This window comes from Agelaius tricolor, unplaced genomic scaffold (assembly GCF_023055355.1).
Source record: "Agelaius tricolor isolate 1412-34295 unplaced genomic scaffold, bAgeTri1.0.p SCAF_18, whole genome shotgun sequence".
Lineage (NCBI taxonomy): Eukaryota > Metazoa > Chordata > Aves > Passeriformes > Icteridae > Agelaius > Agelaius tricolor.
The window spans coordinates 12,391,039-12,416,822 of record NW_027269278.1 but is presented as its reverse complement, the minus strand read 5'-3'; the positions used below and the strand labels follow the sequence as shown (position 1 = coordinate 12,416,822).

Genomic DNA, 25,784 nt, shown 5'->3' with positions numbered 1-25,784 from the left:
CCCCAGACAGGCAGACCCTGGGCTCTGCTCTCCCACCCATAACACCCTCCAGAGCCAGCCAGCCTTGGCCTCCCCTGAAAGCAGCGGAAGAAAAATCTGTTTGTTGTTTTTTATTTTGTATTTCATAAAAAAACAACACAAAAACCAACTCTGCCTTGGCTGAGAACAGCTGCTGGACACAACTGTTCAGTGCAACTCCAGGGACATGATAATCACCACTGTCAGTGTTAGAATAAAAAGGAAACCCGAGAGCTTTCTTTGTAGTAGCAAAAGGACTGACACCACAAGTCACAGGAGGAGGGGAAAAAAAGGTAAAAGTTTTCCTCAAAAATATAGCTCTGTGGTAAGAGAAGGGATGGCTGGGTGTCAACAAGGGGAAAAGCAGTTTATGCTCTGCTCTGCTCAAACTGCCTCCTCCACTTCCATTCCATATGGAGGGACTATAAACACATCTCTGAGCCTCAGCAGGGCAGGAGGAGGCAGAAAGTTACACAACTGTTCTAAAAGTCACAGTTAAAAGAAATTATAAATTACTATTAAAAAAAAAAAAGTTGGAATTCTCCAGGTGAGCTTCCTTTTCCTCTCTTCTGTTTGATCTTCACCCATAAATCTTTAATCACAGGAATGCGGTACCTTTGGGGAGAGGAGTTAAAAGTTAGGGATGGGGAGGAGGAGAGCAGCCTTACAGCTGAGCAGAGCGTGGGCAAAGGCATCTGGTCCACTTGCAGGTGGCAACAACATCACCATCTAATCCCATCACTTTTCCAAGCTCCCTGGAACAGGGGGTCAGCAGGGACAGACAGACACTGCCAGAGGCCACTCATCTCTGCTGGTGACAGAGGTCAGCAACACCCAGGCTGGACATCTCAGCAGCTACAGAGTTGAGGTCAGACACATCCAGAGCAGCCAGCACATGGCTGCACGACATTCCTCACACTGCTCCACTCCCTGGCCCTCTGATCCAAGGCCAGGCTGGCTCAGGGAGCTCTCAGAGGGCTCTTTTTGTCTTCCCAAATCTGGCCCAGGAGTTCTGAATGTGGCCAAGGTTACGCCGCTCAGGGTGCCAATGGCCGTCCCCACAGGCCATGTACCTTCTCACAATCCTTCAGGATCAGCTCCTTTCTTCTTCTAAAATGGAAAGGGGAGAAGATACATCAGCATCATTTACACCACAGATATGAAGGACCCAGCAAAGCCAGAGAGGCTTCACGGACATGTCCCTGTAGAGGTGGCAGCCACCACAAGGAACATCCTGTAGTCTCCCTCTGACACCCCTCAAGCCCTTGGGATGGGATGCAGAAGTCTACCAAGGCCTCAGGAAGTCCAGCTTCTGCTGAGAATGAGATGAGCAGACAGCTGGAGAGCAGCACTTGCTCCTTAGACAGGACTAATAAGTCCTTTGCCACCAAAAGGGTCCCTGGGTTTGAGCATTCCAGGGAGAGGAATCTCCTAGGGCAGCAATACAGGAACAAGCCCTTTGAGTCACTCTAACCCCAGCCAAAGGTCAGGGTGCCTCCAGACTGGCCACAGTGAACTGAGGGCTTCCCTGCACTGCCAGCAAGACCAGGACATGGCTCTCTTCCTTCTCCTGCTGGGGTGAGCACCACAGCCCAGGGTGTGACACATACCTTCTTCTTCTTCTTGTGAACCTCAGCAGAGCCATCTGCCACAGGCATCCCTTCCAAAGATGCTTTTTTGCTCTTCTTTTCCTTTCCAGCCTTCTTTTCTAGGAGTGGGAAAGAAAAGCCAACTAAGAGAGGGACTCTGGTATTGTCAGCCTCTGAGAGGGAGCACAGACTGGTAGGAGCATTTCCAGTTAAGATTTCAATCACATCTAGACCTGAGCAAGATTTCCAGAGCAGGAATTGGGTGAAGGCAGAGCCCTACCCACAGGCAGCTGCACCCAGGGATGTTTCCCTAATACCCCTGAGCCAGAGCAGCTTGATCCCACCATCTGTGCACACACATGGGTGGAATTACACAGAATTTCCTTCTTTCCCCCTCCTGCTGCCCACCTGCTCCAAGGAACTGCTTCAGGGCTGGAGTAGATGGGCACATGGCAGAAATGAGAGCCAGGGGAGCTGCTGACACAGGATGGACACGAGGTTCAGCTCAGCACAACTGCTCAACAGGCTCCATTCACCCCTGTTAAACAGCTCACACAGGGGCCAATAGACAAGTCTGTCTCCTCCAAAAATAAGGGCTGTGTTTCAGCAGAACAGAAACACCATCAGACCTGGCTCAGCCAATTCACATCCCCCCTCCCTATTTTTCATTTTCTTTCTTTTTTTTCTTTTCTTTCTACCAGATCCAGCACAAAACCAGCTCTGATTTGCAAATACAGGCTGCACTGTAAAGAAAAAACCTGGCCTTTGGATTAGGGCAGAGAGTAAGCCACTACAGAACAAACTGTAGAAGGGGCAGAAGTGACAGGATAAGAGGAAATAGCCTCAAGTTGCACCAGGGCAAGTTTAAGTTGAATATTAGGAAAAAATTCTTCACTAAAAGGGTTGTTAAAACACTGGAACAGGCTGTCCAGGGCAGCGGTGTGGTCACTAACCTTGGAGGCATTTAAAAGATGTGTAGATATGGTATGTGGGGACATGGTTTGGGGATGGGCCTGGGTTAATGGTTGGACTTGATGATCTTGAGAGACCTTTTTCAAGCCACATGACTGATTCCACGAGGAAAGCAGCCAAGCAGGAAGCCAGTGGGACAGTGGGTGCTATTTGCAAGGCCCTGTACCAGAGGCTGAAAGTACATCAGCTGCAAGAACCTATTGCAAACTAGGCCCCAAGTGTAGATGCTTACTTTTAGCTGATTTTTTCTTTTCCTTGCTGCCTGCCACCTTCTCCAGGTCACCATCTGCTTTCTTCTTTTTCTTTTTGGGTACTTCTTCATCAGCCTGCCCTTTCCGTTTCTTCTCCTTGGGCTGCCCCACAGCCCCATCCTCTCCCGTCAGCTTCCGCTTCTGAGACGTTTTCTGCTTCTTGTTCTCTTTGTCTTTGCTCTTGGATGTTTTCACAGCCTTGTCTGCTGTGGAGGATGGTTTCTTTTTCTCCTTTTCTTTTTTCTCCTTTTTCTCCTTTTCTTTTTTCTCCTTTTTCTCCTTTTTCTTCTTCTTCTTCACTTGCGAGCCCTCTGCTGTCTGCACTGCAGGGACTTCAGCAGCAGTGGTGACCTCAGTTTCACTCCCTGAGCTTGGCTGCTGTGGCTGTGGGACGGAGGGCAGGGCATGTGATGATGCTGGGGTCACTTGCACCCCTGTTGCCCCAACATTGTTCTCTTTCATGGCCAGGGTTTTCTTCAGTGAGGAAGCTTTGAGGCTGGCATGACCTGGCTCTGTTTTTCCTGCCACCTTCTCTTTGTTGGAGGCTTCTGTAGCTCCCTGCCCTGAAGGGGGGTTGTTTTCTGCAGAAACAGACAAAAACAGGGAAACTCAGGGAGCATTCATGACACAGACTAGTCACAGGAGGATAGAAATATGCATTTGAAGAGGAGCATCCTGTTCTTCTCCCAAAAAAAGCTAAACTTGTTGGCATCTGTAGCGGAATCAGAGAAAGATGCCTCAGCCTGAAGTGGGTGACAACAGCCACAAGAGCTTTGGCTGTTTGACGAGATGGGTGAGCATAGATGGAGCAGTCCTTCCCCAGGACACCATCCCCAGAGAGCTGGGGACTTCCCAAGGTGGTGGGGGCCCCCACACTGCCTCCTGCAATCACCACCAGTGGCCAAGCCCAGAGCCCCTGGGACCTCTTGAGCCCCTATATAGATAGTTCTGACTTCCTCAACAGCCCTTTGCACAATTTCATGATGTGCCCAAGGGACCAACAGACCCATCTGAACTTCTGGAGCGGGCCAGAGTTCATCTGAAGGTGCCAGGGTCACACCAGAGCAGAAGCAGCTTTCAGCTCCAAGTTTTACAATTTGCCAACAAACCAGGGAAAGGGTGGGACATTCTGTTTCTCCACAAGTCTTCTCACTTGCTTTCCCTCCTCTGCTCTCCAGACGTGCAGCAGAGCCCACACAGCCCAAGGGGAGGTTTGAATACCAGCACTGTGCAGCAGATGTTCTTCAGGCAGTGTCTGAGCCCTCCACAGAAGCCAGCAATGCAGCGTGCACTGGCTCCAGGGAGAGCCCTACCTGCTCCTGTTCATTAATGTGGTTAAAGCACATCTTGGAAGAGGCAAAGGCACTGAGCCTTGGAGGCAGCCAGCACAAGCAGGCTGCTGAGGGTGAAGGCTGTGCTGTGGCCAGGGAAGCCAGCAGACGGCAGCAGAGCTCCATGCTGGGGTTCCACGGCAGAGACACACTGGGAACAGGGCCCACCCTCCCCAGTGCCACCCTCCCCGGTGCCACCCCCCCTGTGCCAGCACAGCTTTGCTCCAGGGCCAAGCAAATTCCCAACCTTGCCAAAGGAGACCCACCTGCTTTGTGGTTTGCAGCCACCTGGTTGTCATCTGTGTCAGAGTCACTGCTGTCACTGCTTGAGCTGTTGGCCATGGCTGCTTTCAGGGAGCCCTTGGTGAGGGAGTTTGCAGCACTCACAGCTGCCTTCCCTGGCCCCACCTCACCCCCAGGCTGGGGGAGAACCGTCTTTGGTGCATGGGGTGTTACTGGGGTCTTGGAGAGGACTGGGTAGCCTGTGAGGAGGGACTGAAACAGCACAGACACACTGAGGAGTCACAGCAGGGCAGCCTCCCACACACCAGACATCCAGCTCTGTCTCTGCTGCTATTATCCTCATACTTCAAGTGAAGGGCCCACCTTTGGCCACCTGTGGAGCCAGCTCTGAGAGCCCAGGGCTACCAGGAGAGGGGCCAGCACTGACAGACACCAGCTGAGCCAGAGGTTCTCCTTTGTTCTCACCCAGCAAGGCAGGCAGGCTGGGGGAGGCTCCTGGCCATCACCCACGCACACTTAATGCACTGCAGATGTGCTGCACGCCCTGCACGTTACTGACAAAGGCAATTTCATGGCTTGGACATGGCTTAAGTTACAAACTAAAGTGGGGGGAAAAAATCCCTGCTGCTATTGGCACTGTGCACCAGTTCTGGTTTAACCCTTGCAAGGCACCATATCCTGCTGTCTCTTCTCCCAAGGAAGGCACCATGAACCCTGGACCCAAGGCCTGGCTGCCTGGGGAAGCATTCCAGGTTCAAAAGCTTCTCTCTCTCTCTGCCAAAAGGTCTTGCTCACACCACTGCACTGGGGAACCCCCACCAATCTGCTGGCAAATCCACCCAGCACCCCCTCTGCTATGGATGAGAATTGGCTCTCAGTCCTATTTAGGAGCCAGCTGCAAGACCAGAGAGGATCCAGCCTGCTCAATACCATACCTGTGATGCTGCATCCTCCTCCTCCTCACTGGACTCTGAGGAGGAGCTGTGGGCTGGCTGGGTCCCTCCTGGTTTCTGTAGGGAGCCTGCTGGAAGAGCAGAATTCCTCCTGTTAAACCACTGCTGCCTGGGGCTGAGCTCACCTTCCCAGCACAGGCACTGCCACCAAAAGCCCTTCTGCCTCCAAAAAAGGGGGAGTGCTCTGCCAGGCTAGAGAGGAGGAATGCCTCTCCAACCACTTCCAACCTGCCATAGGGTAACAAAAGGCTGTCCCCATCCCAGCAGCACCGAGAGCATCTTCTGAAAACTGACCAGGTTTGGAAGGCTCCTTGGGTACCTCCTCCTCGTCAGTGTCGGAGGAAATGCTGCTGTCTGAGGTGTCCTCTGCATGAGTGGGTGGCACAGCCTGGCTTGGGTGGGTGTCCTGTCCTGGCTGCAGGACTGGCTGCCTTGCCTTGGCAGTGGAACTTCCTGGGATGGCAGTGCTGGCAGGAGCAGCTTTTCCCACTGGAACCGTTTGCTTTTGGCTAGAAGCAGCAGGGACCTAGGGAGAGGGAGATGAAATAGATCTGGAAGGAGGAATAAGTAACTGCCCACATCCATGAACTACAAGCAGCAGCCCAGAGTACATGGGCTTGAAACATCTTGGCCCTTCTTCAGCTGTACTGCTCCAGTTGGTATCACAGTCAGCCCAAGCCAAGCAGACAGCTGCTATCACAAAAGGAAACAAGCAGCCAGCCAGCTGGGAGACAGGAACAGCAAAGGTACCAGAGCTGCCCTCTGCTCCTCTGCCTCATCTCACAGCAGGATCATTGTGGTCAGGATAGGGCAGCCCCTCTCTCCTGGCTTCATGAACACTTCCCTCAGCTGGGGATGTGGCACCAGCCCCAGGCAGAGCCATCTTCTCCCTCTCCCCAGGAAAGCTCCCCACCTTGGTCTCCTCCATCATTACCTTTCCTGCCAGCATGTTGTGCTCATCAGTGTTTGAGCTCTCAGACACTCTGCTCACTGCAGGGACAGCAGGGGTCTTTGTCTTCTTCCCTGAAGGCAGGCTGGCATTTGCCTTTGCAGCCATCATGCTCGAAACTGCAGTTACTTTGACATTCTGCTGGGACAGACTCTAAAAGAGATGAGAAAGAAATTCAGGACAGAGCAAACTTGGAGGGAAAAGATACAGAGGCATACACCAATCCAGCACCAACTCCAAAGCCTTTCCATCATTTTCAGCACAGCACCAAGACCTTTTGTTTTTTAATTCTCTCCTTTACAAACCAGTTCTGCCTTCCATGAGCCTCTGAGCAAGGCCTCTGGCACAGCCAGGAGCAGAAATGAGGGCCAGCACCCCAGAAGTGCCAAAAGCATTAGCTCAGTGCCCCAAAGGCACCTACCCTGAGGGCAGGCAGGGGAAATGTGCTGTGCTTGCAGGCTGTGAATCCCTACCCACTGCAGCACCAGCAAGTCTGCAGCTGTAAACCTTTGCAGAGCGGGCACTTGGACTCCCTGATGTCTTTTACACTCTGAAAATCACACAGCAAGAGTTAATTGGCAACAAAGATGAACAAAGACACCAACCACAGGGAAAATCTGCCTCCAGGTCCACAAGCCAAAAGACAGATTAGGGGTCAAATTAACAAGAGCAATTTTGTTGCCTCACATTTAAAACCTCCCATCAAATTTACCATAAGAGGGGTTAAAAATAGAAAGGCCAGGGGCATGGAAACCAGGCACTGAGGACAGGACCATGACACAAATGCCAGTAGAAGAGGGAGAAGGAGCCACAGGGGAGCACTCAGCCTCCTGGTTTGTGTTACTGACGAGGCTGTGTGAGCAGCTCTCCCCCTGCAGATGTGTGACAAGCTGGGCCTTTGTGGGCTGACATTTCCCCCACACATCATCTGCCTTGGGAAGGAGCAGGCCCCGCTCGCCCTGCAGCCCAACGCGAGCTCTCGGCCCTCTCACACAAAGCTCAAGTTACAGCAACTGCATGATTGTATAAAATCTCAGTAATGTAAACATGCTGTACTCAAGGAGAGCTCAGGATGGCTGCCTGCCCATCAGCTGGAGGGAGACAGCCTTTCCACCAGCTACAGCCTCAGGCCAACATGGGGAAGGGTTTCCTGAGTGCTCATAATGTCCCCCTCCCAGCAAAGGCACGTGTGGGATATGAAGTGAGCTTGGCCACCAAGCCCTGAGCTCAGAACACCAGCCAGGCCACCATCATGTGGAACAGCAGCCATGTTCCTCAGTCAGTGGGTTTTTTAATGTGGTTTCTTGGGCTCAAACTGCAGCACAAGTGCAGACACCCCCAGGACAGCTTCACACCAAGGCAGCTCTGACCCCAGGGAGCTCAGCCACAGCTTTGCAGGACTGGCATGGGGACACAAAGAGACTCCAGTGGGACAGCTGGGATCAGCTCCATGACACTCAGGGGTGCTCTCAGCACAGATATGGGGTCACCTTCCCTTCTCTCCAGCTAAAAGGCAGCAGGACTGCTGTGCTACCCTCACGGCAGATCCTGCCATCCTCCCAAGGCTTGTGGAAAAGAAAAGCAAAGAACTTCAGAGGTCTGTGAGGAACCAGGCAATGGGTTGCCTTGGAGCTACTACACAGGTCATGGAAAAACTCTTCCTGTAAGGATTTGGCTGCTTTTTCAGCCCAAATTCCTGGAGTAGAGCAGAGGGGACAGAGTCCCAGGGAAAGTGTGTCTACTCACGTTCCTGTCAGAGCACACACTCTCCACTGCTCTCACACACTGCAGGATTGCTGTGGCTAAGATGTGCACCCAGAGCTGGGGTCAGCCAGACCCACGGACACGGCCAAGGAAACCTAATGCAGCCAAGGGGAGGCTGCTCTGCACTGCTCACCATGTGCACAACCACCACCTCCCAACTCCTGAGACCTCCTGAGAGTGCAGCACTACAGACCAAGCTCCTCACCTGGGAAGGAGGGACTATTTCATCCTCTGAATCTGACTCCTCACTGGAATCCTCACTGCTGTCCACAGCTGGAGGGGCTGTGGCTGGTGCTGAAGTTGGTGCCTTTTTCACGTTTGTTGGTTGGGGCACAGCATTGGTTTTCACTGCAGGAAAAGTGTAAGAGATTGTCACTGTGAGAAAGAGTTGCTCTCTGGGGCTATCAAGAGCAGGAGCTGCTCCATGTGCAGGGGAGAGTATGAAACCCATAAAGATACAGGTGAGGGATCCTGGCTACTACCAGGCAACTTACCAGCTGGTGAAGGCTGTCCCTGGGCTGCAGGAGACTCCTCTTCACTGTCAGATGAGTCACTGCTCCCACTTTCTGAAACCTGGCTTTTCAAGGTGCTGACCACTGCTTTTTCAGGCTGCCCAGCTTTAGCAGCCTGGCTCAGGTTGGGAATAGGCCTGGGCTGGTCTGATAACCTCTTAACAAAAAAGAAACACAGGCCCAGAAATGCAGTATTAGTACAGGTGTTGTTTAGGAGTTTAAATGCAGTTTCAGCTCAGGTTGGGTTTTGTTTTACCCTAACAGAGCTGTTACTAACATTCTCACCATCCTTGGTGTGTTATGAGTGAAAGGGCTTCGGCCACTGCCTGGGCTGAGCTGCTGTAGACAGATCCCTCTGAATTTAGCAATTTCCTTCTGACAGAAAGCCCAAGCACATTTTACATGAGCACACAGGCTAATAGTACATATAAGCTTCTAAAAGCAATTCTTTCTTGAGACAGAGACACTGGCTGAGGACAGGAGAAGCACTGCAACCCCAAGACTCCCATTCCAAGGAAGCCATTTCAGCACAACCTAGCCACAGTTCAGGGAATCAGTAAGAGTTGGGAAGCCTTGGGCCATCACACTTGCAAGATTCAGACACAGCACTGGAGCAGCTACAGCCCAGAGCTGCTGGAGAGCTCAGTGTAGACACGGGGCTGACACAAGGGTTGGGAACACAGGGCAGGCAGAGACAGAGCAACTCAACTTGGAAGCTGATTTGTCAACAGGTCTAAGAATTTAGAAATCTCCAGACAACAAAACACCTCTGACACTAACTTGGGCTGTGTCTTTCTGCAGCACCTGTCAACACTCAGATGCTCCAGGAAAGACCACAAGCCACTTTTCCTGTTGTGTCAGCACCAGGAAGCCACAGTCACCTGTGCCCCACATACACAACTGCCAGGTGAGACTCTCTCTCTCTTCCTGACTCCTCTCCAAGCGCTGCAGATCCCCCTCCTGCACACTGAAGGTCAGTGGTGGCAGAGCAGAGGAAGTGCTTGTGGAATGGTCTGGGAATGTCCCCTCCTGCAGAAATTCCCCAGGCTGGCAGTGCTCTGCACCCGCTCATTCACTCCACTCATGGCTCATCTCCGGGCTGCTCTGCCAAGGAGTACACAGTGCTTGCCAGGGCAGGGAGGCCCTGTGCACCCTGCATGTGATGCCAGCCTGCTTTGGTGCTCCATGAGAAATTCCTGCCCAGCTGCACCATCCCTGCTATGCTGCTAATGCAGTGATACCCCCACAGCCCACAGCAGAGAGCACCAGCGTAGCCTTTTGGGAGGACCAATCCCACTGAGCTTCCTGGCACAGCCCTGCCATGGGCTGCCATTGGGGCACTGTTTATCATCTCCAAGCCAAACACTAAACAGACAACAGCATCTGCATGTTTATCCCATTACAGAACAGCTCTCTGAACGAGCCAAGCACATTTTGAATCTGCTTTAGAGAAACAGAAACCTCCACAAGTGCTTGAGAAGGGGGGACCGCAAACCTCACTTCTCTGTTTTGTTTTGATACCAGTGAGTCACAATCTCCAGGAGAGAGGCCAGCTTTGCAATGCTGAAGAGACACAAGTACTTGAAGCAGTCAGAAGAATTCACACACACTGCTCTGAACGTGCTAACTCCTCTCTGCTGTTCTAAACACTGCTGTGCAAGGGAAGAGCTTCCCAAGATTAGAGCCCACTGAGTTTTAAGTGCTTCATAGCAATGGTCTGGCCTCTCCCTCTATGTGGATGCACAGCACAGGGCTGCTCCATTTTCTAACTTAGCAATGGAGTGGGAAAGAGCTGCCACGCAGGGGCATCATCACACACAGAAAGAACATAACAGAAACCACCATAAGGTTTACACAGCCTCAGAACTTCCTGGGAGGCAGCCAAGGTCCATCCATCCACATCAAATGGATGACAGTCTCAGGTGGGATCTGGCCAACAGCACAGCCAAGTTACATCCAGGGAGCAGGTAAACCAGGCAGAGAGCTCCTGACAGCTTGAGAGTCACAGGTACTGAAGTAACTCAGAGAGGAGGAAAATAACTCAAGAGGAAATCATTTTTCCTGCTCCCTCTCCAGCCCCCAAAGCAGGAGCTGCCTGTGGCTCAGTGAGTGTGATGACTCAGCTCCCGCACAACCCATCTGCCACTCGCTGGGTCCATTTGCATCCTGCAGCGCTGCATGACAAGAGGAGGAACAACACTGAGCCACGTGTGCCCAGCACGTTGTAAAATCACACTCCAGCACTGCCTGTGTGAGCACTGCCTGTACCAGCACTGGGAGCAGCACCTCAGCTGTGCCACAGCCCAGCCAAGGGGCAACTGCCACCTGCACAGGAGGGGGAACAGCATTCAAGGAGGAAAAGAGACCCTCTGTCTCTTGGGAGACTTGGCCTCTCCCCACGCAGCCTGCAGTCCAAGATTAAAAGTTGCTGGCACAACTTCTGTCAGCACAACCCACGCGGGTTTTCCTGGGATGCTCAAGGAAGACACGGGTTCCCAACACATGGATGCACGTGTACCTCACACCCACTCCTTGTAAACAGAAGCCAAAGCCTGTCTATAGAGGGCTCAAGTGCCACCTTTGGCTCAAAACACTCAGGAAAGAAGCACAGAGCAAAATTAGCAGTTCCAAAAGAAAAGCAGCTCACAGCATCTTTAAGATCAGACTGTCCCCCATCACTACCCTGTCCCCCCAAAATATGCAAACACCTTGTCAACTTCTTTGACTAAATATTCCTGAGTCTTCAGGGGTAAACATACCAATTAAGCAGTTCAATTTAGGCATGATGTTCATTTTAATTGTGCTAATCCACCCCCACAGGGAAAGATGAAGCAGCTTCCAACGCTCTGTATCTGTTTGGATCTTGCACAGAAGCCAGAGGAAGTTGCAGGATATAGTAAGTCAGTGGTTAGCATATGCCCAAGTAGCAGATGGTGAGGAATGAGCTAAGAAGAGTTTGACTGGGAGGACAGGACCATGGACACAGCTAAGCCCAATGGTTTATCTTCAGGCTTCACTCGTGGTCCCTGCCTGCAGGCTACTAACAAGGGAAGGAACAGCCTGTATAGCAAAAATAGAGCTCCCTCCATGACAAGCTCTTCCTTGCTCACTCTGGCTGTGGAGGGGTACATGTCAGTTTGCAAGAGGGAAGATGCTGAAGTGGTTAAATCAGCAGGTAAAACTTGCTGTTGAAAGCTTCACAGAACCAACACCAGAGGACACAAACCTACCCCAGCACATAAATCCTGCTAAAATGGACAATTCTCTATGGTTTTACAGTGGGACCTCATGGCACAGCTATTAAATAGCTGCTCCTGTCACCTAGAGCTGAATCTTCACATATAATCAATCATGCAGGAAGAGAGCAGCACAGAGCCAACTGTGAGAGAAACATCCCCCTCCACCCACCTTAGCAGACCAAGGCTATGAAGACAAAAATGCAGAGCCTTGCTGGCTCCTGCCTGTCAATAGTCAAAGGACGTGTTGACAAAGAGCCTCCCTGCAAGGACACGTGAGGCTCTACCCCCAGCTTCCCTTCCTCCCTTGCAGACAGTAAGGCTGCATCTCCTGAAGACTGCTTTCAGGGCACTTTCTGAAGGCCCCTGCAGCTCAGACTTGAGGCAGAAGGTCTCAGTACAATGTGCCTAGGGATGCTCTCAGGAAGGGATTTGCATCCCTTTGAATTTAGCCACCTGAGTCCATTGTGAGCTCCCAGTCCTTCTCCTTTGGTTTGAGAACTCTGAACAAACCCCACAGGAGAGCCAAGACCAAGATACCTGTGACCCTGCACACAAGGCCACTCCAGAGGGGCACAAGTGAATAGCTGGCATCAAACCATTTGCCTCCCACCTCCTCTGGTACACCTGTGTGAGAAGAGTGAGGCTGTACTTGCCTCCAACTAGAAAGATCTTCCTCTCTGAGGGAGTGAGAAACAAGGTACTCCTGGTGTTTCAAGATCAGTGGCAGCATTTAAGGGATAAACCCTTGTCTTTGTATACTCCATGCCTTGGCACTGGGCTGAATGCAGCACCTACCTTCTGGCTGATGGGCACAGGGAGGTCCTCCTCTTCAGTGGCTGATGAGGCAGAGCTCTCCACTGGCTTTTTACTTTCAGCAGGCTTCGTGGGAGCAGCAGTCTTTCCCAGTGAGGTTTTAACCTGTTTGGGCACTGTTGGTTTTGGTGCTGCCTTCCCTTGGGACACTGGAAGTGTTTTTACTGGAGTTGCTTTGACAGGCAGTGATGCTGCTGTTGTAGGTTTCACTGGGGATAGGATGGCCTGGGAGGATTTTGGAGGTGGCTTTGTCTGGACAAGACATGAACAGAGTGAAATAAGGCAAATCCCACAGCAGTATAATTAATTTGCTCAGATAATCAAGGGAAGAAATTTCAGAGCCCCCCCGGAAAGGCAAATCCTGAAGGAAGATTAGTGACTGGCAGAACACAAGGAACTGGCTTTCTTCATCAGTCTGCTGCTACTACCAGTCCCCCCCAGTGAGGTACAAGGCAGCACTTTGCAATCTCCACAGTAGGGAAGCTGAGCTGCACTAGTTTGACAAATTAGACACTATTTATTGCAATTTATACCTGAGAAGCAAATTCCACCATGCTAATTTGCCTCTTCAGGTGGGAAAAGAATCACTGGGTTTTTCTTTCTTTTAAAGGTACTGATGGGTTTTTCTAAGAAAGGCACAATGGGTTGATTAAAGCTCAGAGCAAAGACACGGAGGTGCCTTTTAACAACTCATGCCTCCTTCCTCCCACCCCCAACATGACTTTGCTACACACTACATGCATTTACAAAATTTTCTTTTCACTGCAGCTCCTAGCCCTGAGAGGCATGCAAGGAGAGGGAGGATCTCAGGCACTTGGGTTACCAATGGACGTTCATCTTCACTGTCTGAGGAGCTGCTGCTCTCTGCTGTGTCACTGGGCTGTGCAGCCCTGGGAGCTGCTGTTGATGTTGGTTTGGCATGGCTTGCTGCCAGGGCTGTTTGTTTCACTGCATTCTTCTTCAGGGACACTGAAGCAGCAGGTGCACTTTTCACAGGTGCTGCATTAGACCGCACTGTTTTCACAGCTGGCTTGGCCTGGGAACAGGGGGAACAAAAGGGAACAGGAGAATCAGGTAACACCTTAGAAGAAAATAGTTGAAAGTTCTAACTGCATGGAATCTGTTTTAAAGCTAGCTACATTGCTAATTTTGACCAGGACAGGCTTTTCCAGACCCATGAGCCGTGGCTTATCTGAAGCAAGTCATTTTCTCCATGGACTGCCTGACTATATCCATCAAATTGCATACTAATCACCTCCTACAGATCCAAGGATCTCCCTCAGCCTCAGGCACTAGAAAAAACTGGAATAGAATGGTTGGTGTTGGCAGGGTTTAGTGGGGCTCTCAGCCACATGGTATATGCTCTGGTCTTGGGGATCTCAAACACCCAAGGTAAGGGATGCTGTCAGAATACAGCACTGCAGCATTTCCTCTCTTCTTCAAAAGAGGGGAAGTGATTTCCTAGGGACAAAGAATCCGTGCTGGAGAGGTTACCTGGATGGCTGGAATTACCAGCTCCTCCTCAGAGGATGTGTCCTCACTTGATTCCTCACTGCTGCTCTCAGCCCCAGCTGCTGGCTCTGAAACACAACGAGGAGATGTCACAGCTGCTGCCCGCTCTGGGCCCCCAGAGTGTGATGCTAATGTGGCTTTTGAAGTCAGGGAAGCAAAACAAGCCACAGAGAGGGCTAAGGGGATTTGCAGGGAAGGGGACCTAGCCTTGCTGAAAACATCAATAGGCTGCTGGGAACAGCTTCTCCAGACAAATGCTGACCCACAAACACCTCTCCTTGAGTGCAGGCAGAGATGGGAAATGCTGCCTGGCCACCCTCTGACCCTATGGGGTGCTGCCCAGCCACACACAGCTCCCTGCAGAGGCACCCAGCCTGGCTGGGCCTCCTCTGGATAAGAGCCAAGAGGAGGATCATTTCCAGAACTTTAATGATCTATTTCTCACCCTCCTCCTCCAACACACACAGACACACTTCAAAGCATTTAAAGATTTCCCTGAAGATTTCAAACCCCAAAACGAATCACTTTGCAATTGGGAATAAAGAGAAAACACTGGAGGGCCTTTCCATAAAGCTGAAAGTATCAGCAGCATTAGTACTGCACCTCCTCCGGACATGCTACACTGTTAGCCCCAACCCCTGGGTACGTGCTGGGTGCTGCCAGACATCTTAGCACAGGATCTGCTGCTTGAAATGGGAGCAAGCACGCTGCGCTCATCCCACGGAGCTCCAGAGCTGGCTGCTTTGCAATGTTCTAGCAGCCTCCCCAAGGAACAAGCATCACTCTCAGCTTTCCAGCAAGGGAGCTGAAAGGAACAAGCTGAAGGCACGTCTCTGATCCAATTTGCAGCAGAGCTGGAGCTCACACACATCTACACCACCCTGCAGGCTCCTTACCAGCTTTGGGGGCTGGGGCCTTTGCAGTCGGTGTCTCCTCTTCCTCCTCGCTCTCGGATGAGGAGCCGCTGCTGCTGCTGGAACTCTCTGGAGCTTTGGTTGGTACTGGTGCTTTGCTTTGTCCTACTTTGGCCACAGCTGCTGTGGCATGTCCAGGCTTTCCAGGACCAGGCAGTTTCTGGGCCTTGGCTGGGGATGGAGCTGCAGCTGGGGCATTGGGCTGCTGCTTGTTGGAGAGCACAGTTCTGTCAGCAGCAGAGAGCGCCTCTGCTCTGCCTGCTGGGGCAGCAGCCTTGGGAGGGGAATGCAGGCAGTTGGCAGCTTTGCCACCCACCACAGCTGCTGTCACCTATGGGAAATAAAGGAACTTAGAAGGCTAAACACAGATGGGGAACTAAACTGGAGACAATGTACCTGCAACAGTAATGTGGCAGCAAGGTAAGCCATAGAGTTCTTCAGGGCAGTGCTTGGGGGACAGATATCTAAGAAAAGGCTTATGGCAGCAGAAGAGGGTCATTTAAACATGATTTCCACCCCAGGACACAATTCTACACATGCTGAGGAGCATGGGACAGTCCTGGCCTCAGAGTACCACCAGCCTTGACAGCCTTGAGCGTTGCCTTACCGTCACTGCACCTTTTCCAGCCAGATCCTCCTCTTCTGATGAGGACTCATCTTCCTCACTGCTTTCTATATTGACTACCGAGTTCGTGGCCAGAGGAAGGCTGGCTGCTGCACAGGAGAGAGCCACAGAGCAGCTGTGTCAGTGTGTTTCTCACACCAACACAGTCTCTGGTCTGCAGGAGGGCCCCAGCAGCAGGGCCCCAGCAGCAGGGTCCCATCTGCACACCTGACCCAAGACCACCACCACTGCTGTCCCCAGGACAGGCAAGAACTTTGCTCCTCCACCCCATCCCTTTCCCAGCCACCAAGACAGGGAATCTGTCAAGATCTGCACTTTTCTAAAGGCTGGTATACAGCAGATCAGACTGATCTGCCAAAATGTATCAGACACAAGTTTTTGTTAGACTCTGCAAGCCAACACCTCCCACATCAGCTGCACCCAAGATCTATCCCCACTTCAGACAGAGGGCACTGGCATTCCAGACTAACAATCAAGACCTTCCCTGATCCATGAAACAGACCTGCCTTTGCTGGCCCAACACACACCTGGGACCAACTAGGAGGTGCTCCATAGTGGGCAGAAAGAGGTTCCCAAAGCTTCATCACCCAGCACAACACCCATCCCTCCCCAATGAATCATAACAGGTTTTTTCTAGCCTCAGCAGACATCTGTGCTCCTCAGAAACTCCACATGAGAAGGGGATGCTAAATTAGTTGTCCTATTTTTCTATGAGCACAAATAAATAGCCATCACTTTACAAGCATTTTCTCCAGCCAAGCAAGCTGGGCTGTTCCTACACAAGTCTCCAGCCCTACCCTGTCAGCTCCAGGGGGATGAAAGGCTCCTACCATTTGCAGCTTTTGCCTTCTCTTTCTCATCCTCTTCTTTCTCTGAGCTCTCAGAGCTGCTCACGGGATCAGGAACTCTGATCTTTTCTGGGATTGCTGCCTCCTCATCACTCACATTTCTTCTCTTGGAATTTGGTGGAGTTCTGAGGGAAGACAATAGGTGTCAAAATGGGGAAAAAAATATCTTGAACAAATTAGAATATAATTATTCATTTACTCTCAGATCAGGCTCCAGCCTAAGAATAGGCAGTGTAATTTCTCTACAGAGGAATTCCTAAGGGGGGTGGGAAATACAGTAAACTTCCAAGAGCAACATATTCCTGCAACATTCAGGTAAATACAGAACCTAGATGATTTTTCTGTGCCCTAGGCAGACTCCTTCTTACTTTAGCAGAGAAATAAAAACATACAGAGTCAGGCTGGTGCTCGACAGAAGGCATCCTACAGAACAAATTCTTTCTCCAGGGGCTACAGCCTCAGAGTAAGTGTAGCCTCAGGGTTAGGGCAGATAACCCCAAAATACCAGGTCCTGGCATTCCACAGGGCCAGGAGAAGCCAATCTAAAGGGTACAAAAGCCATTTGAACTTGGGCTCCCAAGTCAAAAGGAAAGTCAGATTGCAGAGAAGTTTAAGAAAGGAAGTGGCTGGACCTACAGAAGATGTGTTAGTAAAAGAGGAGGAAAAGGACACATAAGTATTAAACACCTAAGCTGCTCAATTGGGTTCAAACATTAAGCTGGAGAAAGATTTCTCCAGGCTCTAAATCCTACCTGTACCAGGAGAGATGATGTGGCTAAAGTTACCCATGTTTTCATTTGAGAATTAAAGATAACACATTTGCTTTATTACAAGGGTAATACTGGGAACATGCTGGTGTGACTCACACAGGCAATGCTTCTAAGCCCTGGGACACACAGTTATCAGAAGCAAATATCCTCACTTCTGGGCCAGTTTGGCCCATTTTATTTGTTCATCTGTTTTAAAAACAGGATTAGTTTAACAATCTGATGAGTAAAGGCTGTGCTTGGTGTCAGAGTGTTCTGGCAGCACAGCTGTAACAGCAAGTTTTGTGCAAGCAGGCTAAGCCAAAGGCACGTTTGCCCTTAGAAAGTCCTGTAACTACTCCAATAATCTTTTAATAAAGCAACAAGGTAGCTCTCATCCTGCAACACCATTCCGATCCAGTGGCAGCTGACAGCACAGCACAGAGTGATGTGAGAATTTGTTGTGAGTGACCAGGAACTCAGGGATACCCTGTGAGGGGAAGAAATGGTGTCTGCTGGCACTGTCCCTGTGGCATTCTGGAATATCTGAGGCCTGCAGGGCTCAGGCTGTTCCTAGGGCTGGGCTGGTCCAGCTTTCCCCAGCTCCCAGGCACCCTTTCAACCCCTCTCTGCATCCTCCAAGTGTAAATGCAGCTCTGGAGGGATGTCACTTGTGGAACTGCAAATCTCAGCTTCAGGCTCTTCAGTCTGGAAGAGTTTCTGGAGAACAGCACCAGGGTGGCCTTGGTGAGAAGGGCAAGAGCCACAGGGTAAGGAAGAACATTTTTGGGCTAAAAGCCCATGAAGCAACAGGATGTGATAAAGACAGCTCACCCACAGGAGCACTCCAGGATAGATACTGGCCAACACATCCCTCATTTTCGCTCCCAACCAGGCAGACCAGGAATAACAGACAGATGTCTTTGTGGGGCAGGATTAGGACAGAAGGGTGATGCTGAAGAAAGAGGAATCAAACCTGATGCAAATGCCCTGTTGCCCCTTAAGTTTAAAAGCAAGGGTGTCTGGGAGGGTTTGCTGCAGCAGGCAGGATAACCAGCACGAGGGAAGATCACCATCAGCACCCAGGAGAGCAACAAACTGTGAGAGGGAGGAACTGCAAAGCCATTTCTATGCTGCTACATCCTCATCTACATCCAGCCTTTCTCCTGCTCAGGTATGGAGGACCAGAGCAAGGCACGAGGCACTGAGCTGAAAACACCTTTGAAAAAAACTCTTCCCCAGGCTGCTGACACAGCCATGCTAAGAAGATCCTCAGTCCAGAGCTCCTAACCCCCAGATTCCCAGATAACCCAGCACTGAGGCTGCCACAGCAGCACTCAACATCCAACCAAGGCACAGGGTGGGTGCAAACATCACAGATGGGAAGGCTCCCTCCTGCAGACCTTCAAAGGGGGGTAAGGGTGCAGGAAGGCGTTTGGAACGTGTAAGGACTTGAAAGGACAGGCTGAAACCAAGAGATTTCCTCTGAGTCACAGCATCTGTGATCTATGCCAAGGTTTAAGTCCGTGCAAGAGCTCTGGCATTTCAGCACCTGCTCAACTCCTCTGTTCTCGGGTCAATAATCCTGCAAAGCACGTGGCTTTAAAAAGAAAGTGAAACAGAACTGGAACAGATTTCTTACAGTAAAGCATGACTCTGAGCTCCACAACACTGCAGCATCAACCAGCACAAACAGCATCAGGTGCTCAAAAATAAAATAACAACTTATCTCCAAGCATAATCCTGAATACGTGAAACGAATTGCTGTGAAACCAAAGGTTAGGAGAGAATTCTACCGTGGACAGTTATCACCAGAAATCCTCTGACAACGTGGAATTCCACCAAATAGAAATCACTCATGCCATGCAGCCTAGACGTCAGCACAGTCTGCCATCTATTTGATACTCATTCCCTCCTGTGACTTACTTTTCCCAGTGGGTAAAGATGTCCTCGAGAGAGGTCGAGAGGGAAGGGAGCAATTTCTGTGAAAGCAGAGCGAACACCAGTCAAGCACGGCCCAATCCCAGTTTCGGGATGTGCCCACCAGACAGAACAGTGACCGCAGGGCCCATCCAACCCTCCCCCGAAAACGGGACCGCGCTCCCGGCACACACCTCCCGGTGAATCCCTCCCACTCCCCGCCCCGCGGCACCCAGGGCCGCGTGTTTCCCCGGAGACCTCTCCTGGAGCCGCACGTGTTCGGGGAGCAGCAGTCCCCCGCTACCGGAGCCTCTACCGGGCGGGCTGCCAGCGTTCTCCCCAGCCGGTTCGGGGCCGGCCCGGCCCGCGGCCACCGGGAGCGCCCGCTGGGTGCCGGGACACCACGTGGGTCCAGCACGGACCTGCAGACCGCCGTGGAGCCGAGGGCCCGCGGCGCGCCCGGCACCCACGTGGCGCTGCCGGTGGTCGGTGAGGGCGCGAACCGGGACCGGGCCGTGCGGCCCCGCCGAGGCCCGCGCTCCGGGACCGCGTCCCCGCTGCCTCTCCCGCGGCCCGGGCCCGGCCGCCCGTTACCTGCCCGCTCTGCGCCTGCAGCTCCCGGGCGGCCCGCGCGAAGCCGCCGCGGAGCAGGTGCTGGTGGATGAGGGCGAGCAGCTCCCGCCCGCCGCCGCCGTCGGCGGCCATGGCGCGGCCCGCGTGCCGCGCCGGAGAGACGCCACTTCCGCTTCCGCCGCGCGGCCCCGTGGGAAACGTAGTGCCGGGAGTGGCCGGGGGGGCACCGGTGGGGAGTGGTCTGTCACCTCACGGGGAGTCGGCCCGGGGGAAAGAAGAGAGAAAGAGCCCATGGGGTCTCCCATGACGCCCCGGTGGGAACTGGGGAGAACGGAATAGCGGGGGGGGTTCACCCCATGAGGTTCCCTCACACCCCTCGGCTGGGGACGGCGCCAAAGAAGAGCAGGGTCCCCTCACGGTGTGCCCACATCGCTCTGGCGGGGCATGCTGAGCAGGGAAAGGGCGGCCAGCCCACGGCGGCCCCTCCACCGCCCTGAGGGAGATGGAGAGCAGGGAATGCGGGGTCTCACCCCATGGCCAGAGCCGGGCCCCTCGCAGCCCTGGGCGGGAGATGGGGGCGAGCAGAGAGCGGCGGGGGAAGGACGAGCCTCCCACCAGCGGGGCTGCCTCAGCAACACCTTATGTAATTCTGTATATTTCAGAGCAGTTTTCCCTATGTAATTCTATATATTTCAGAGCAGTTTTCCCTAAGATTCATCCAAAATGCTCTGAAGGCGAATTCGCAGAGCTGATTTAGTGCTGAGAGGAATAGCGGATTTGTCTTTACAAACAAGCTGTGGGTCTGCTGGTAGGTAAAACTAGCGCTGGAAGATGAAAGAAACAATGGGAAGGATTCCACTGGTTGGTGAATGGAAAAAGAGATTTGCTTTTACAAATAAACTTCAGGTTTGCTGATAAACGAAATTAGACCTTGAGAGATGAAAGAAACAATGGGAAAGAAAAACCCCTAAATTCCTTAAGAATTAAAAATTAAGAGGGAGGGTTATACATTAGAGGGAAATCTTTGGGAAATCTTTAGTATCAGGTGTATCAGGGAGTCTGTACCTCTCAAGTATCTCAGCCAATGGGGAAAGAGAGAAGGGAAATGTGGCTGGGAAATTAGGATAAAAAGGGAGGCTGCATCCTCCAAAAATTGAGAGATCCCAGGGGAATGCCCCATGGCCTTTCCCTTTATTTGAATAAAGCCGAAAGGACTCCTCTGTCTCCTTTTTGGACATAAACCCCTGGTGTTTGTGGATTAATTTTCCTAACAGTGCTGAGTGGACTTTGAGCTGCTCGGAAGAACCACACTGGCGTTTGTGGGGCTTAAATAAGCAAAGGGGCAGGGGGAAGAAGCTGCTCCTGATGCAGAGCAGCTGCTGGAGAGGGGCCTGTGAGGGAGGGGCTGCCCCACCAGCACCCCTCACCCCGTCCTGATGCTTTCCAGGAAAAATCTGGCTCCCATCACTTTGGCAGGGGTTTATTTTTGGAAGGTTTAATAATGTCCGTGGTGCGCCTGTCGCTCATTCGAAACACAGACCCTGCATTTGTATTCATAGGCAGGATTAAATATAAAACTGGCCTGGCTCCAGCTGGCTCCTGCACCAAACATCTTTGACACCAGCACGGTCCAAGGCTGTAAAGGCACGGTCTAGGTGGCAGTTTTACAGCTCCTGTAAATGAATCTCAGACCTGGTCAGCCCTTTCTGGGGCTGACCTCCCCCTGCTCCAGTGGTCACTGCAGCCTGGTGTGAGTGTGGCCTCAGCACGCACCGTGATGGGGTGGCTGGACCACGAGCTGTCCCAGCACAGCTCTGGCTGCTCTGAGGTGACCTGAGGCACGACGTCTCAGCTGGTGGGCTGGTTTGTGGCCCTTCCTGGAGAGGAAAAGCCAGATGAAGCATCCCAGGGCAGAGAGGAGAGAAGGGTGTCTCCTGGGGAGGCTGTGGATGGGGCTGAGCGGACAGAGGCAGCCTGAGGGGGCTGTTCATGGCCTCTGAAAGTGAGGTTGGGTTCAGAGTGAGCCCCTGGAGCCCCAAAAGAGCTCTGTCTGCTGCAGGAATATGGATGAACAGCTTTGGACCTACTTCAACATGGTCTGGATTGGCTTTATACCTCCAGGAATTGCTCAGTTTGCTTTGTTTATTTAAATAAAAAAAATCCCAAATCTGAACACTAACCCTGGTGATTAGAGGAGCTGCTGCCCCGGGCTCAGGGTCTCTCCTGGGCAGCAAGACTGCCCAAACATCTTGAGACAAATGTCAAACTATTAATGGAGGCTTGTGTGGTGCAGGGAATTGCAAAAGCGCTGTTTGGAGAGGTCTGGGCAGAGGGTGGGTGGGACATTAAGCACCGGGAGGGTGCCAGGTGACCAGATTAGCAAATCATCAAGATGCCAGCAGAGGGACAAAGGAGGGGAGCACATCCTGCTAACCTGCAGGGGTGGGACAAGGCAAGGAGACCCTCAGGTCAGGGAGGGCAGGAGAGGGAGCACAGCCCTGCAGGGTGGGGCTGGAGGTGTTCTGCCAGCCCGGCTTTTCCAGAGCCCTCTGACGGTTCTTTACAGGGTGCCCGGGGAAAGCAGCCCAGCATTTGGGGGCCAGGAATGCAGTTAGCCCCTCCTCTGCTGCATTTTCAGGCCTCCCCTGTTCTCCGTGGCTCATGCACTAGAAAGCATAAAGGGTTTGGCTTTGACCAACTTCAATAAAACCTGGAAGGGAGGAAGATAGATGGGCACAAATGGGAGGAAATGCTTTCACAAGAGACTGTTTGAGAAAGGCAAATAGAGGATTTTAGAGTTCTGAGCACCCAAATGGCTTGAAAAATTGACTCAATTTTCCCCCTGCCCCCACCAAGTATCTCCTCACTGATCTGCCATAGTTCAGGGTCACCTGAGTCCAAAGCTTCATTCCCTCAAACCACGAATACGCTCCACAAACCTCAGTGCAGGGCCTGGGAATAACACAACCCACTTGAATGAAGAAATCTGAAAAAAAATAATATGTGTGCTGCACCACAATTACAGGTAGAGAAGGTATTTGAGGTGGTTAGTAAACATGTCAAAAAATAAATACAGCTATTCAGTCAGCAAACAGCTGCATGATTATAACCAGGAAAATCTACCCCAGCCCAAAACCAGCTGAGACCCGACAACACGCGCTTATTAAGGAGTGGTATTTTATTTTGTGTGCACAGTTTTTGGAAGGAGGTTGAAAATATTTTGCCCACTCTTTATTTTAGGAAGGTGAAATGTCCCTGGTGGATTTCAAAAGCCAACCTCTCGGGTATGTGTTCTCCATGCCAAGACACTGAGTCACGAAGGGATCGGAGGAAGCTGTTGGAAGTCCAGACAGGATAAACCAGCTGTAATTGAGGAGCCAGCTCAGCTCAGTCTGCTAATAACCACACAGCCCTTCCCTGCCCTCAGCCTACAAGCTGAGGTCTTTGCTTGCTGCCACTTTCACAGGCTCCCTGGTTGTTGCTTGGGGTCAAACTTGTCCACACCTATTCCGTTCTGAATGACTGCTTGTGTCCCAGCCAAGCCTGGGGTCAGGGAGTGTGCCTGCAGGCTGGGGAGCTCTGTCCTTGCTGCGTTTTCCCCAGCAGGAGCTGACAGCCCCCAGGCACGTCTGCAGGACCCTTGGGCTTGCAGGGACACTGGCTGCTCTCCAAGCTTCAGGTCTTTGTCCACCCTGGCACATCATGTGTGGTAGCAATGTGGGACACATCTCCTGTCACGCTCTTGCCTTTTGTTTGGTGCACATGGGGTTGTTGATGCCTGATGATGCTGAGGGCTTGCAGAATGAAGGGACTGTGATCCATGGGGATCACAAGGCAGGGTGGTACACAGCACGTGTGGGGTCTAGATGTGGGAAGGTCGCAGGCTGTTTGCCAAGGACGTTTCTGTCTCTGGCTGCTGGTGTTTACATCACAGTGGTGGAGCAGGGACAAGAGGAAAGCTGCTCTGGTGGAGCAGGGACAAGAGGAAAGCTGCTCTGGTTGCTCCTCAGCTGCAGCAGCTCCTCACCTGACATGTTTCATGGCTGCTGATGCCATCCAGAATGTGAGCTACAGGCACGATGCTCCTGCCTTGGCTCCAGAGCAGGGTGGGATTGGTGGCCAGGGACAGGACCCTTTTGACCCCCAACAAGTCACTCTGATGTGTCTCATGGGTCAGAGCATTGGTTAAAAGTGCAAGTCATGTTTAGAAGGATAATCTTCATGGCCCACTTCAGAAGCTGAGCTAAATTTCCCTGCTAGGAGTGCTCTGTCAAAAGAGCTTAGAGCCCTCTGCCTCCTGGAAAGAGCCCTGGGAGCACCACCTGGGCTGAGCAGAGAAAGGAATGTGGAGGAGGTGGAGATGGGGCAGGACAAGGTGCAGGAGGTGGATGGAGATGAAAGGTGTTGAGGTACAGTGAGGGGAGAAGGTGGGAGCAGAGAGAGGCACAGGGGGAGCAGTGAAGGGACAGAGAAAGGGGTTCTTATTTGCAAGGGAAGGAAGATGAGTCAGGGGAGGGAGGTACGAAGCAAAGGAAAATCTGAGGAGGGCTGAGAAGCAGAGGAAATGATGAAATTAGCCTGTGGGGATTTGCTCAGTGGGGCCCCTGCTTGGGCAGCTCAGGGTGTGGAGGGGGTTGCCAGGTGCTGCTCGGCAGGGATTTGAGTCACAGCAGATCTCACCGTGCCACGGCACCGTGCTGGCTGCAGCCAGGGAGCGCTGGGGGCAGGATTGTCTGTGGCCAGTGCCACTGTCCTCTGCCCAGCCAGTGGGCTCGGGCTTTGCAAGGACAAGGAGCTGCTTTGGGAACAGTCTGACTCAGGAATCCCGTTTTATTCTCCCCCCCCCCCCGCCCTTTGTTTTGCTGTTCTCTCCCCCCTCCTCCTTTTTCTTTGTCTGCTAATGCACAGCAGATGGGAGGAAATGCCATTTTAAATGCCACAGCATCCTGATGAAATGCGATGGGTTATGGCAATCTCAGATGAATCATGGCATTGTTTTGTGCACAGGCCCTGCTGCCCTCGCTTGGGCAGCCTCAGCTTTCTCCCTCCAGCTTTGCAAGTACACTGAGGATCGTTCAGGCCTCCCCACCAGCCTAGTGGCAGGTGCCCTCCCCAGCCTGGGTGTCCAAGTCACATTAATTCATTTCAACAGCCGCATTTCTGGAGGCCAAACCAAGCCCATGACACTTTGCCAGTGGTGAAACCAGTGTTTCGTTTTGGAACATCTGCTCCACATTGCCTTTGGGGACTTCAGGGGTTATAAATGATACTCAGTTCTCGTGTTAGGTTCAAAAGATTTTTGCACAGGGTGGAAGAACAAGATCAAGGGAGCCTGACCTGGTGAATCACAGCCCTTCCCAGCACCTCCAGCTTAGCCCTTGGCCCCTCTGGAAAGCTGTGTCCCCACATCTGCCTCCTGCTTGGCCCCACGGCCAGGATGGACTCACAGAGCCAAACCTGAGGGCTGTGATGTGGCTGCTTGCTGTTGAGGCTTTGCTTGGGGTGATCAGATCATTTCCCCTAAGCTATGAGGCAGGCATCAAATAATATTGACTCACTCTCTGGCAGCTTGCTGCCAGATGAGAAGGAGCAGCTCAGAAGTGAAAAGAAAAATATTAAAATGTATATATATACCCATATCCCAACAGCTCCATCACTGGAACTCAGAGTGACCCAGCCCTTTTAGTTTCAAACTAATTAACTGGGGGGAAAAAAGTCACCTCTGAGCCTGCGGAATATAAAGCAGTCTTTTAAATTTGGTAGCTGAAAGAACAGATTTGAGCACTCCAACGAGCAGAAGACGTGACATTAACATTTTGTTGCAATATGCTTAACAGCCTCGGTTGGAAGTGTCTCTGGCTGTGTCTCACTGCCTGTGTGTCTGCTGGCGTGGCAGATACTCAGTGCTGGCACTGAACATCAAGTAGCATTAGGCCATTTAATTTCTCATTTTTTGGGGGAGTAGATCCAACACACATGGATGCAGTGAGCAGAAGGGCTGTTGTTATTAAC

At 52.0% G+C, this 25,784-nt stretch overlaps 1 protein-coding gene across 5 annotated transcripts; it reads right to left on the bottom strand.

The window, feature by feature from the left end:
* Positions 1–95: 95 nt before the first annotated feature.
* On the bottom strand, positions 96–19,947 carry TCOF1 (treacle ribosome biogenesis factor 1). Of its 5 annotated transcripts, none has more exons than XM_071443369.1 (18): positions 19,794–19,947; positions 19,206–19,261; positions 16,516–16,658; positions 15,668–15,774; positions 15,043–15,391; positions 14,129–14,214; positions 13,458–13,670; positions 12,617–12,886; positions 8,565–8,739; positions 8,276–8,418; positions 6,292–6,459; positions 5,652–5,883; positions 5,340–5,428; positions 4,428–4,656; positions 2,812–3,411; positions 1,629–1,726; positions 1,092–1,128; positions 96–633 (listed from the first exon to the last, which is right to left on the bottom strand). In XM_071443369.1, the coding sequence occupies exons 1-17, from the start codon at positions 19,902–19,904 to the stop codon at positions 1,096–1,098; spliced, it is 3,102 nt and encodes a 1,033-aa protein (XP_071299470.1). In that variant the 5' UTR covers positions 19,905–19,947; the 3' UTR covers positions 96–633; positions 1,092–1,095. The 5 variants fall into 5 exon arrangements, with proteins under 5 accessions (XP_071299470.1, XP_071299473.1, XP_071299469.1 ...); XM_071443372.1 differs by having other exon boundaries at positions 1,092–1,125; XM_071443368.1 differs by having other exon boundaries at positions 96–1,128.
* Positions 19,948–25,784: the final 5,837 nt, after the last annotated feature.

Coding starts and splice junctions, on each gene's coding strand:
- TCOF1 (XM_071443368.1), bottom strand. CDS start 19,904: ATGGCCGCCGACGGCGGCGGCGGGCGGGAGCTGCTCGCCCTCATCCAC. Junction 8,419..8,564: donor GGGACAGCCTTCACCAGCTG/GTAAGTTGCCTG, acceptor CTTTTCCTGCAG/TGAAAACCAATGCTGTGCCC. Junction 5,429..5,651: donor CAAGGAGCCTTCCAAACCTG/GTCAGTTTTCAG, acceptor CTGCTCTTCCAG/CAGGCTCCCTACAGAAACCA.